This window comes from Amaranthus tricolor, chromosome 4 (genome assembly GCF_026212465.1).
Source record: "Amaranthus tricolor cultivar Red isolate AtriRed21 chromosome 4, ASM2621246v1, whole genome shotgun sequence".
Lineage (NCBI taxonomy): Eukaryota > Viridiplantae > Streptophyta > Magnoliopsida > Caryophyllales > Amaranthaceae > Amaranthus > Amaranthus tricolor.
Window position 1 is genome coordinate 10,235,663 of NC_080050.1, and position 14,714 is coordinate 10,250,376.

The following is a 14,714-nucleotide window of genomic DNA, read 5'->3' on the forward strand; positions in this document are numbered from 1 at the left end:
TGGCCGCGCTCTCCTTTATGGGTATGAGTTGCCGCCGTCTTTCCCTCCCCAAACCCTGACCATATCTATGAGCGGGATATACTGGGTAGGATGATGATGATGATGATAATGAGTGGAAAAAATATAGAGACCACAACTAATAAAAAAATATTTTTATAATGTTAGTAGGAAATATATGGGGACCATAAGTAATATAAAATTGTTTAATTAAAAGTTATTGGAAGATATATAGGACCATAAGTATTATTAAAGTATTAAGATGAGGATGAATAAGGCTATTTTAGTCCAAAATTTGTGATATAAATAGAATGATTCCTTATGGGACTATAAGTATTATTGGAACATCCCAAAATGACAAATGGGAGATTCTTTAAGGTACAGAGGGAGTACTTATTAGAATATTTATAGTTAATGTCTAAAAAAAATTATGTACTCTATTAAACATCATATTAAGCTATTAGATTATAAAGCGATCATATTACAAAGTTGAATAATTGAAAGTTAGTCTTTTAGAGTGAATAAAACTACTCCTATAGCTAACTATCTATAAGCCTAACTATACACTGGTTGCTTTGGCTATAGGTGATATTAAATACTTTAAACTCGATATAATTGTAGATATGAAATATATCTAAAGAATTGATTAGATTGTTATATAAACTTATATAGTTTTGAAGTTCATTAATTATGATGAAACTTTAAACTATTATACCCAACTAGTATGAAAGTTGATAGAAGGTCGAATACTCTCCAGAAGGGGGTAAATAGAGAGTATGGTCATTTGAAATTTTTGTTTGGAAAGTTAGCTCAAGAGCTTGGATGACCTTTCAAAACTGTATTCTGGAATAGTTTTAGGTCAATTAACAAAACTATAACGTATGTGCGGAAATAAACTTAAACAATAACACACGATATGTTAACGAGGTTCGGTTCTAAACAACCTACTCCCCGCCAATGGGTTCTCTTCTAGCCCGTAGGATTCAATGCCTTTTATTAATAGACTTTAAAACAAACTAGAAGATCTCTCTATCTTCTCTCACCATGTTCTTCCCCTTGAAGAACGTCTTACAAGTCCCTTAATAAAAGCAAATCTCAATCTCACAATAGAGATTACAAGATGAATACTTTAAAAAGTATTCTAAGGTTAGGCGTATTAATCTATGAAAATTCTAACTCTTTTTAACACTTATTCCTATTACAAATTGTAAGAACTAGATGAACTAAGAATTACAACTCTTTTGAATACTTAGAGAATACTAGATCTTATTTACACATGAGAGAAAATTGTAAGAAGAGGTGCAATCTTAATCCTTGAACGAAGCCTTGTATTTATATATGTCATGCCTCAACATATCCTCGAAGAGCAAGAAAGCTTCATCCGTCAAATTCATTGATCTGGTTAATCTGTGCCAGTCTTCAAGACCTTGAGCTTTACCTCAAACTGACGTTGCACTGACAACTCATATAATTACGTCATTGTGTGTCGTTTTTTGTTATTAACAACCAATGTTATGCCGCCACATTAGAACTCATACAAGATATTGAAAACTCAGCAAAACCAGATAATATAACGTGTAAATAATTATTCAAAATTAATTCCTATTTTGAGCATTAATTTAAAATTGTCTTTTCCTATTTTTAGTTTCAATTTAAATTGTCATTTTATTTATAGGAAAGATCTTTAATTAGCATAGCTTAACAACTTATTTAATTTCAAATATAAACCGTGTACTAAGCTATTCAACGTGTAATGAGCATTTAAATATCTTAGGCACAAGTTTATTTTAAAACTCAAATACAAATTTAAGATAAAACACATATCTAAACGTTTATAATAAAACGTGTAATGATATGTTCAAATATTCAAACATACTTTCAATATATTTTGACCTATTAAAATATTTCCAAGTTATTTTAATATACTTTGACCTATTAAAATATTTCAAATGATAATGACGAAAATAACCTTATCTTCAAAATAATTATCTTAAAACCATTTAAACTTATTTCGAAACTTATAAATTCAACCTTAGGATAAACTTAAGTCCTTTAAACGTATTTCAAGCATATTTCATTCTTACCTAGTTTATTAAATAATCTACCAACACTTAAAATATTTTGAACTTAAAATACTTCATCAATATATTTCGAACTTAAATATATATATTAATTATTCTCTTTATATTTAATATGATTTTGGACCGACTTAAACAACTAAATATAATTACTTAATTTATTTGTTTAATTAATATGTGTTTTGATTTATCATCATTTAAGAGAGTTGAGTCTTCATAGTAGTATTTGACTAACTAAATTGAACTAACATCGAGTCCAAAGATAATTGTAAATTGTAAATTGATAAATTCAATTCCCTTCAATGCTACTTCTTTGGTATAACATTTAGGGGTTGTTTGGTTTGCTAATTTTTTAAGTAGGTAACGGAAACATATATTACATATCATTTCTGGTTGTTTGATTGATAAAAAAGTAATGGAATTTATTATCACAAGGTAATGGATGCCATTACTTTGTTGGAGTTAATAAACCAGTGGAAACAACAAACCCATCAACTCCCATAAGTCCATAAGTGATAAGAGTTGGGATCACTCCTGTGTGTGTAAAAGGTTAAGCATGAGTAATTATGATAAAAGATTATCCAGAGAGGTTAGATTAATACTAATCTGGAAGAATTATTTAGATTCGATAGTCATTTGACAACGTTCATCTGGGAAGGTCAAAAAGGATATTGTATGTATGTAGTAATATTAATGCATGGGAAGCTCATGAGTGGTTAAGAGACACTTGTCAACTATGGAAAGACATTATAAGGTAGTAGGACACATGTCCCAAGTAGAAGCAAAGAATAAAATCCAATAGAATAAATGAAGGATTGACACGTCAAAAGCAAGCACGGTGGCATGCAGAAAGTTATGGGGATTAGTAAAATTTCAGAAGAATGTTTTACAAGCACAATTATGAGCTATAAATACGGATCAAAGAGCACATAAATGAGGTAACCTGAATTCTCCATCATTAAGAGAAAAAGATAAAAGAACTCATGGTAATTTATTGCTAAAGAGTTATCATAACTGAATTTCAAGGACCTACTTTGATTTTCAGAGGAACAATTTGGTAGCATAATTACTAATCTAAGAGTAATTGCAATTATTCCGATCAATCTTCAAGAGAACACTCATCAGATATCAAAAAGACCTCACGTCTAAATAAGTCTTAAGTAGTTGCAGCCACAGTGCTCCTGGAAGGACCTATTAGGCAAACTTGTCTTATACTGTTACTGACTTGGGCGTTGGAATAGGTCCCTGGAAAAACATTCCGGGCCCTGCTAACCCCTCGTTGCTTTTTGTAGGAACAACCATCTTCTTGAGTGATCATTCTGCATAACTTGGCAAAGCATTAAGAATAAGACCTCTACAAGCAATTAGGTTTCTTGATCAAACACTAATCAAGAGCTTAAGTTTTACAATTAATTGTTCTACAAATCCAATACAGGAACAATTTGGCGCTAGAAGGAGGGCCAATTTTTCTTTCTTTGCCAAAAAGTCACACTAGTGGAAAAAAACGTATTTGCTGCGGTTTTTGTATATACGCAGCAATAAATAGGAAAAAGAATAAGAGAAAAAAAAACCATTAATTGCTGCGGTTTGAGGCCTTGACCGCAACAAATACTCATGTGCAGCTTCAATTGCTGCGGTTCTTTCCATGTCCGCAGCAAATATGTCTTGCAATTGCTCCAGTTCTTCATCCACCCGCAGCAAATAATACACTTGGAAAATAATTGCTCCGGTTCTTCATCCACCCGCAGCAAATAATACCGTTGGACAATATTAATTTAAAACCCGCCATTTCTTTTTTCACAAAACTCAATTACTACAACGTACAGTATACACTTTGCTTCGTTCTCTCAAACCCATTGAAAAAACGCTTCATCTTCATCTTCATCTTCATCTGCTTCGTTCCTCTTCTTCATCTTCACAAACGTAACAGCCTTCTTCTTCAAAGTTCTTCATCTTCATCTGCAAACTCGAAAAACGCTGTGTGTTAACAGTTTCTTCAAAGTTCTTCATCTTCTTGGTTCATAAACCCACGAAATTTAATACTTTGGTCTTGTACATCTTCAAAACCCACGACATTAAGGTATTTTTTCTCCTTTTAATTTTTTAAGCATTTAAGTTTTGCAAGATATTCATGAAAAAACTCAAAAATTATGGCAACCGTTTAATTTGTATATATACTAATTTTTTTTCTCTGTTTTTCGTTGTAGATAACATAACCCACGAAATCAAGGTAATTATATTTATTTTACTAATTTGCAAGTTCATATCTTTATTGTATAACATGTAATTTAGTGAATTTTTGTTTGAGTTGTTATTTGCAAATGAAATGTACTGTTTTGCTTTTGCTTGTATGCTAGTATGCCAAATCTGGATACTATTTAAGCAAAATTTTAATATTTGTGAATTTTACATTATTCAAGTTTATGTTATTAGTTTGTTAAATATTTGTGTAATTTGTTAAAAATGTTGTTTGTTGTTATAGTTATGTCTTTAACTATTAGAATTAGAATATGATTTTATTTACAATGTAGTGCTTAATATTGAAGTATGAAGTATAGAATTAGAATATGAAGTATGTATAATTAGGGTTAAATAGATTTGGTATAAATAAGTATATATTTTTTTAGGCTTAAATATGTTTGTTAGAAATAAGTATATATGTTTAAAAGTTGTGTATTAATTTTGTTTTGAATTAATTAATCACACTAATTAGGATGACAAAAGATCGTTCTTGGATGTATGGAAGCGTTGAATCGTCGAAATTTATTGATGGCGTATTAGAATTTTGTACTATTGCGGTTGAACATCAAGTTAGGACGGGGGGAGTTGGTTTTTATTGTCCATGTGTCAGTTGTGGCAATGTATCAAGGTAGATAGTGTTGATATCCTTAGGGAGCACATACTTCGACGTGGGTTTAGGCCTCAATATCATGTTTGGGTTTGGCATGGTGAGGAGGGAGTTTACAAAGAGAAAAGTGTTGTTGAGGACGTCAATAATGTGGCCGATGTCAATGAGGATTTAGTAGATCATGTTGATGGGTATGAGACAGATGAAGAGAATGTCGATGAGGATGTGGATCGTGTTGATGAGATTATGGAGGGAGTCGAGGATGAGTTAGGAAAATGTCCTCGTGTTTTTGACTTGTTGACAGAGGCTTCTCAAAAGCCTTTGTACCCTGGATGTACAATGTTCACAAAACTAACAGCAGTGTTGACAATTTTCGACATTAAGTCAAAGTTCAATTGGAGTGACGCTAGTTTCACAATGTTATTAGAAGCGTTAGGTGAGATGGTTCCTGAGGGAAATGAACTTCCAAACTCGAAATATTATGCCAAAAAGCTCACGTGTCCTTTCGGCTTAGAGTACCAGAAGATTTATGCGTGTCCGAATGATTGTGTGTTGTATCGGAATGAAAACGAGAACTTAGAAGAGTGTCCTAGGTGTGGGTTATCGCGCTACAAGCGTAAAGGGGCTCGGGATGCTAAAGGGCCCCCGGCTAAGGTATTGTGGTATCTTCCAATAATACCTAGATTAAAGCGCTTGTTTTCTATAAAGAAAGATGCGTTAAATTTGAGGTGGCATGCAGATAGGGTGAAGAAAGGTCACTTGCTCACACATCCATCTGATTCTCCAGAGTGGAAGAGTATTGATAGGTTGCATAAGAATTTTGGGGATGAGATTCGTAATTTAAGGCTCGGACTGTGTACGGATGGAATGAACCCATTCGGCAATCTTAGTTCTCAACATAGTACTTGGCCGGTACTTTTAGTGATCTATAATTTGCCACCTTGGTTGTGTATGAAGCGTAAGTACATTATGCTTTCGCTTCTTATCTCGGGTCCTAAATAACCTGGCAATGACATAGATGTATATCTTGCACCTCTCGTTGAGGATTTGAGAAAGATGTGGGATGAAGGCGTTTCAGTGTTTGATGCATATGTTAATGAGGAGTTCACCTTGCTTTGGTATGCTTTGGTATTGTTAATTAGCTCAAACATGGTTTGTTTTGCACGAAACTTGGCACACAACACTATTTGGTACATATTATTGTGTTGAAGTGGTTAGAATTGAAAATCATAGTCATATGCAAGAAATTACGTGTTAAGTTGCGATTTTATGAGTTTTTAAGCGTTTTTGCCACTTTTGCACATAAAGTAGCTCAAACTTGGTTTGATTTGCACGAAACTTGGCACACAACATTATTTGGTATATATTATTGTGTTGAAGTGGTTAGAATTGAAAATCATTTTCATATGCTAAAATTACGTGTTAAGTTGTGATTTTAAGGGTTTTTAACCGTTTTTGGCACTTTTGCGCATAAAGTAGCTCAAACTTCGTTTGATTTGCACGAAACTTGGCACAAAATATTATTTGGTATATATTATTGTGTTGAAGTGGTTAGAATTGAAAATCATTGTCATATGCTAGAAATTACGTGTTAAGTTGTGATTTTAAGGGTTTTTAACCGTTTTTGGCACTTTTGCGCATAAAGTAGCTCAAACTTGGTTTGTTTTTCACGAAACTTGGCATACAACACTATTTGGTATATATTATTGTGTTGAAGTGGTTAAAATTGAAAATCATAGTCATATGCTAGAAATGACGCGCTAAGTTGCGAATTTAAGGGTTTTTAAGCTTTTTTGCCACTATCGCGCGTAAAGTAGCTCAAACTTGGTTTGTTTTGCACGAAACTTGGCACACAACACTATTTGGTATATATTACTGTGTTGAAGTCGTTGGAATTGAAAATCATAGTCATATGCTAGAAATGACGTGCTATTTTGCGAATTTAAGGGTTTTTAAGCTTTTTTGCCACTATCGCGTGTAAAGTAGCTCAAACTTGGTTTGTTTTGCACGAAACTTGGCACACAACACTATTTGGTATATATTATTGTGTTGAAGTGGTTAGAATTGAAAATCATAGTCATATGCTAGAAATTACGTATTAAGTTGCGATTTTATGCGTTTTTATGCTTTTTTTGGCACTAACATCTATTTTCTCTTAGTGCTTTTGAGAACCTTCTAATTCCGTTGATTGCGGCTACTACACTCTCAAATACATGGACGATATCTTAATATCCGTGAAGGAGGTTGGTGTCGAAAACATAGATGCCGTAAGTATTTGTTACGTTCTTAAATTATTATTATTATTATTGGTAAAATATAATGTTTATTAATCTTTTAAATTTATATTATATTATAGGTTTTATATGACATTCCGAGGGAAACACGCCCTCTGAGAAGTGGAGAGATGCGCGAATTAAGAGACAAGATTGCCGCGTATCTTGCTAATTTTTGTCCTTGGTAAATTGTAATTAGTATAGATTTTTTAGGACTTTAATGTATATTATTATATATATATGTACGTACATAATATTATATTATATATATACGATCGAGAGTTTTTCATTACAAAGAGATTATTGGTGATTATTTGTGATTATCATTGGATTATTATTGGATTAATCATTGTTATTACATTGTACATTATTATTGGATTATTATTAGTATAAAACGAAAAAAGAAAAAAAAATAATTATTTGCTGCGGTCGGACCCCAAAACCGCAGCAAATAAGTGGTGATTATTTGCTGCGGTTTTGGGGGCTGACCGCAGCAAATAATGCCTCTTATTTGCTGCAGTTTTGGGGGCAGACCATAGCAAATAATGCCCTTTTTTGCTGCGGTGTTAAACCGCAGCATTTAAAATAGACCATTTGCTGCTATCACTATTGTTTGGGGCCAAAACCGCAGCAAATAAAGTTTTTTCCACTAGTTTCACTTTAAAAATTTTCAATAAAAGAAGATGCTGAAAAATTCGCAAAATCAAAGCCAGAACACAAGTCAATCCAGAAGAAGTAGGCCTCATAGGAGGAGATCTAATGGAACTGAAAACATAGCACAGAAAATAGTTGATAATAGGCGTAATCTGAGATAGTCACAGAGAGAGCAAAATGTGTCAAATTCTCAGATGCAGGAGGAAACACCTAGAACACCACGTGCTGGAGGAATTCAACCACAGTTTAATCTTATTGGGGATGCGTTAGTTCAGCTGGCAACTGCACTGGCTAATGTCATCAGATCTTGAAGGGAGGATGCTACTCCATCCCAAGGAGAACAGATTTCCTCAGAAAGAAGAGGGGAAGAGGAGGATGAATCATACATCCCTCTTTCTAGTCAAAAATAGAAGGTAAGAGAGTCACTCTAACTGGGCTCTCAGACAAACAAAGGAATTCGTGTTGAAGAGGATGCTGAGTCAAAACCAGGGAAAAAGTATGCTTGGTATAGGACTCCATCGAATTCTGGAACTTCATCTTAGCAAGGGAATCATATACAAAAAGGGTGGACTGAAACAGTCTACCCACAAACTGATTCCCAGGCAACAACAAGGGAATCAAAGAAAACAAAAAGATATGCAATAAGCAGACTGGGAAAGAGTCCCAGTCAATCAGGAATCTAGAAGAGGATTGGAGCTTCACAGCCATCCCTGAAAATTCAAGAAGGAGAGGGAGAATCACTTTAGGTTGCAAAAAGTATGCAGCCAGAAATTCATTCCCTTAAAGACAATCACCATACATTCTAGGATTACCACCGAAATTCCCAGAAAGTCAGAAAGTTAAATTTTCTGGGAAGACCCCATTCGTGCCAGAGATTACTGCAACTCCAGCAAAAAGGGTAAAATTCTTTGCTCACCTGACCTACAAAGGGGAAACCTGTCCAAATGCTCATATGGAAGCAATTAACAATCAAATGGATATGGAAAGTCATACCGACGCAAGTTGGTTCAAGAACTTCATCTTGACTCTGACACGAACTGCTCAGAAATGGGTGCAATGTCTCCCAAAGGGATCAATTTCCAGTTTTCCTGAGCTGGCAGAAAAATTCAGAAGTTACTTTTCGTCAAGAACTGCCAGAACAAAACAATCCATCGAAATGATGAGCATCAGGCAGGGGAAGGATGAATCCTTGAGAAATTATGTCTCCAGGTTTGACAAAGAAAGCTTTCAGGTATTAAATCCAGAAGAGAATATTTTAACTTTCTCTTTCAGGCAAGGCTTAAATTCTAATAGGCCTGAGAGTGAAGCGTTAAAATTCAGCAATCAATGGTCTTACCTGAAGACTCTAAAAGAGGTCAGAGAATATGCACAATCCCATGTTGACGTGGAAGATTTTAAAGCTATCACTGGGAACATGGAACAGAAGGGAAGGAATATGGAGAAAGCCAAGAAACCGGCAGAAACGCATGACAAAGGGAGAAAGCTGGTGAGAGCTGAAGATTTTGATGTGCCAGGACTCAATAACTATGCTAATTACACACCATTAAAAGAGTTCAGAGCAAAAATTTTCAATGTACATAAGGAAGATACGAGATGGCAACGCCCCATCCAGAAGAAGATTGCTAGAAAGAACCTAGAAGCATTCTGAAAATTCCATGAATGTTCAGGTCATTGGACAAAGCATTGTAAGTCTTTAATGAATAATATAGAACACTTAAAACAAAGAGGTTATTTCCAACAATACAAGCAAGACAAAAATTCTGGCAAAAGGCAGACAAGAAGTGGATCCAGAAAGGTAAAACAAGCCAGAAACGAGGAAGAATCTATAGAAAAAGAAAAAAGCAATTTTTGTTATATTTAAGACATCTGGGATATCAAATTCTGAGGCACATGTGAGAGCAGCAACTATGCCAAATATGACATTCACCTGGGAGGATTGTAGAGGGGTATCATATCCTCACTCAAACCCCTTGGTAATGGTTGTAGATATAGCTGATCAATTTGTGCATATGGTTTTACTAGACAGCGGTGCCGAGGTAAACGTTATTTAAAAGTCTTGCTGGGACCAGATGGACCTTGAAGACAAAGTTTTGAAGAGATCCTCCACTCCTATTGTAAGGTTTTCGGGTGAATCAGTACAGGCAGAGGGAAAAATTACCCTGCCTATAGCGATCACAAAAAAACAAGGTGTTACTATCACAGTTCCCTAGGATTTTATGTAATCGATGCCCCAACCAGATATAATTGTATTCTGGGAAGGAAATTCACCGTAGCAATAACTGGCATTCCTTCCACTCACCATCAAATTTTACTTTTTGTCGGGAGAGATGGGAGGGTGGGAAAGGCCAGAGGAAATCAAAAAATGGCCAGGTCTTGCAATTTGATGAGTAAAGCAAGTACTGAGGCGCAGAAGTAAAAAGAAAAAGAAATGGTGTCAGAATTAAAATTGGTGCCAGAAAAAATAATTGAAAAAGAAAAAAGATGCAAAAAAATGAAGCTTGTCACATCTCCATCTGAGTCTGGAACTTGGAAATCTGTTGAGATAGATCCCAGACCATCTAAGGATGAAATTACATAAAAGAATACCCCACAGATGGAGATCGACCATCAAGAAACAGAAGAGGTTCCCTTGATTGAAGGAACTGACAAGATTGTGAGAATTGGGGGAAATCTGGATCCTCAAATTCGTCTTCATTTAATCCAAGTTCTGAGGCAGGATGCTGATCTTTTTGCCTATTCAGCAGCTGACATGCCAGGCATAGACCCAGAAGTAATCACTCACAAGCTTAAAATTTTTAAAGGGGTCAAGCCAGTTAAGCAGAAGAAACGAATCTTCGGTCTAGAGAAAGATAAAATTATTGAAGAAGAAGTTCAAAAGCTGCTGGATGCTGGATTCATAGAAGAATGTCTCTATCCAGAATGGCTGGCTAATATTGTTCTGGTTAAAAAGCCCTAGCCAGGAAAGTGGAGAATGTGTATAGACTTTACTAGTTTGAATAAATATTGCCCCAAAGATTGTTATCCCTTACCTAGAATAGACCAGTTAGTTGATTCAACTGCTGGGTACGCTTTGTTATCATGTATGGATGCATTTTCTAGCTATCATCAGATTTTCATGGACCCTGCTGATAAAGAAAAGACAACATTTATTTGCTCAGTAGGGGTATTTAATTATATCATGATGCCTTTTGGTTTAAAAAATACGGGGGTAACCTATCAGAGGTTAATGGATAGAATTTTTAAAGATCAGAGGGGAAGAAATTTAGAAGTATACGTAGATGATTCAATTGTAAAAAGCAAAACAAAGGAGGAAATGATTATAGATTTGCAGGAAACATTTGGCAACATGAGAAAGTATAAAATGAAGCTTAATCCCAAAAAATGTGTTTTCCGGATTAGGTCTGGAAAATTTTTAGGATACTTAGTTAGCCAGAGAGGAATTGATGCAAATCCGGAAAAGATTCAAGTAGTAATTGATCTGGAAGAACCAAAAAACAAGCATGAAGTAATGAAACTAACTGGGAGAATGACAGCTCTTTCCAGATTCATCTCCAAGTCAGCTGAGAGAGTAATGTCGTTCTTCAAAGTTTTGAAAGGAAATAAAATTTTTTAGTGGGGTGAAGAACAGAGTCAAGCTTTTAAGGAATTGAAAGAACACTTACACAGTCTGCCAACATTGGCAAGACTTGTAACAGGTGAAACTAGGGATGCAGGCGGGGCGGGTCTAATAGGAGACCCGCCCCATCGGGAAGGGGATGGGTCCCGGTTTGATGGGTCATGGGGCTGGTACGGGTATAAAATTCATACCCACCGCGGGGATGGGGATGGGTTTTAGGTGATACCCGCCCCGCCCCGCCCCGCCCCGCCTCAAGATACCCGCCTCAAAATATGTACAAATTTTGGGAAATCGGGTACCCGGTATCCGATTTATATTTAAAAAAAAAAATATTTTCAAAACCCTAAATTTGGCCGCCAAAACCTAAAATGCCTAAATCTACCTTGGGCCTTCTGATTTCTGATTTGAAATCCCGTCTTCACTCTTCAATCTTCATCTTCATTCTTCCTGGCTGGCGGCTGCTGCTTGCATCTTCAAATTCGTCCAGACGCCAGACGGTGAGACGGCAGACTCCCATCTTCTTCAATCTTCACGCCGTCATCTTGCTTCTTCTTCACCATTCACGTTGAGACGTCGACAAGAATCGAGTTCATCACCATTAACTGGGTAAGTTTGTTTTAGTTCATCACCATTCTCCTTCTTTGTTCTTTATGGGTACTCTCAAGTCTCAAGATTAAGTGAATCCAGTGTTCAGTTTTAGACCTTTTAGTTCTTCACGATTTTAATCATTTTGTTATTTGTTATTCATGGTGTGTGTTTGTGATTATTGATAATGCTTTGTATCTCTCGGTTATACTCCCTTCTTTAACTAAAACCTGTGCAACCATTAATCATCCTTCAAACATATCATCATCTCCTTCCTACCATCTTCAAGAAAACAAACTGAAATTAAATCTACCTTTCCATCACAAATTCAGAGACCATTAAGGTTTGAGTAGTACTTCATCAAATTAGAAACCCCCTAATTGGAATTTAGGGATTTCAAAGTTCAATTAAAATCTCTACAAAAATCAGTGTGAATTATGGGAAACTAAATTGGAGTTATTTTGATTATAGATGCTGTTGGGATAGAAAGACCTAAGTAATCATCATCATCATCTTCCATCCTTCAAAAAAGTAAAGGTAAGTAATAATCTCTACAAAAATCAGTGTGTTTAATTGCTAGGACTTCTGGTAGAATTTTCTTTTGGTGTTTGGAATTGAAATTCTGATTTTGTTGAAGAATTTTCTTATTAAAGGTAACCCACAAACCTGATTAAGTTATGTATAAATTGATTTGAATGTTTTAAGTATTGTAAGTATAATTTTGGATTCGATAAAAGTTGTGTAAGTATAATGTTTTAAGTCCGAATGGATGTCTTTTGCTAGTTTCCGTTTTCTTTTTCGTTTTGTAAATGCGATATCTTCTTCGTCCGGACTCACATTTGTCTTCATAAAAATGGTTAAAAGAGTTCAAAGTTGTTAATGATGAGTCGATTGGTATTTTAACTAGTTATTGATATTTATGTAATAATGTTATTAGTTTTATAAAATGATTTTATTGAAATTAATCATATTATACAATTGATTGTTTATATTCGATGTGAGTAATGTACTGTAATTGTGTTATTAATGGTTAAAACATCCTTTTATTTTACTTGTTAAATTAATATGGCTTCAAACCCATCAACTACTGCAAGTTGTACTCCTATTAGCATCGATGAGTATGAAAGTCCAGCACATATTGTTTCCGATCCTAACGTGTTACCTATAACAATTAAGCACACTTCGACGGTTTGGAATGATTTCAAGAGAAAGAGAGTTGGTGGGGTAGAGAAGGCTGAATGCAATCATTGTAATAAGCTACTTTCCGCCGGTGCAAAGGCGGGAACTTCTCATTTGAAGGACCACATTCAAAGTTGTCGAAAGCGAATATGTCAAGATCTTCGGCAAACAAGATTATTCGGTACACAACATAATGTGAATGATAGTAGTGATTCTTTGACTTTGGCTCCTTATGAATTCTGTCAAGAAGATGGAAGAAAGGACTTGGCCGAGATGATTATATTGCATAAGTATCCCATTAGCATGATTGAGCACTATAGCTTCAGGAAGTACTCTAAGACTTAACAACCTGGTTTTAAAGTACCGTGTCGTACCACTACTATGAAGGATATAATGAAGAGATATGAGGATGAGAAGGACAATATTCTAGCTTTGTTGAGGAAAGTCAAAAGTCGAATTTCATTAACTACGGACATGTGGACTGCAAGTAATCAAAGGAAAGGCTATATGGCAGTCACTTCACATTTCATTGATAATGCGTGGAAGTTGCAAAGTCGAATCATAAGGTATTACTATCAACTACTAATTGTACTTGTGCTAACATACTTTACTTACCTATTTACTTTTGATGCAATTATTTTTTTTGACTAGGTTTCTTTATGTCCCTGCCCCACATAATGCCGAGGTTCTTGCTGATGCATTAAAACAATGCATTCAATCATGGAACTTGGATTTGAGATTGGCATCTATCACAGTAGATAATTGTACGACTAATGATGCTATGATGGACATCATAAAGGACTCTTTCCCATATGGTTCTCTACTTTTGGATGGTGAGTTCTTACATATGCGTTGCTGTGCTCATATACTTAATCTAATTGTTCAAGATGGGTTAAATGTTGTAGTGTATGATGGAGTTAATCGAATAAGGGAAAGTGTTGTGTTCTGGACTGGTTCTGATAAGAAAGTGCAAAAGTTTGAAGGTGTAGCTAATCAATTAGCCTCCGGTTAAAAAAGGAAATTAACCCTTGATTGTAAAATTCGTTGGAATTCAACATATGAAATGCTTTGTGTTGCTATTAATTATAAGGAAGTGTTTGCTGTTTTAAGTGGTCGAGATAAACTATACAAAAACCCACCAACTCCTGAAGATTGGGAAAATATGTGAGTTATTGGAAGTGTTTGCTAAACTTACCCTTGATTTCTCTGCCTCAAAAACTCCTACGGCTAATATTTACTTTTCTAAAATTTGCAAACTTAAAATTACTCTAACTACTTGGCTTTCATCTCCATATGATTATGTTGTGAAGATGGCAGAAGTAATGTTAGAGAAATATAAGAAATATTAGGATAGTATGAATGGTTTGATGGGAGTTGCAACTATACTTGATCCTAGGTATAAAATGGCTCTTATTCGATTTTATTTTGCAGAATTATTTGATAAATATGAGTATGATAGAGAGGTTAGTAGAATTAGCAATCTA

The 14,714-nt window shown here is 34.9% G+C and overlaps 1 protein-coding gene across 1 annotated transcript; it reads left to right on the forward strand.

Moving 5' to 3' along the window:
* Positions 1-8,802: 8,802 nt before the first annotated feature.
* Positions 8,803-9,498, forward strand: LOC130810724 (uncharacterized). Its single transcript, XM_057676858.1, has one exon. It carries the CDS (start codon positions 8,803-8,805, stop codon positions 9,496-9,498), a length of 696 nt encoding a protein of 231 aa, XP_057532841.1.
* The last annotated feature ends 5,216 nt before the right edge of the window (positions 9,499-14,714 follow it).

Bases quoted from the DNA above. Each gene is read 5' to 3' on its own strand.
- LOC130810724 (XM_057676858.1), top strand. From the start codon at position 8,803: ATGGAAGCAATTAACAATCAAATGGATATGGAAAGTCATACCGACGCA.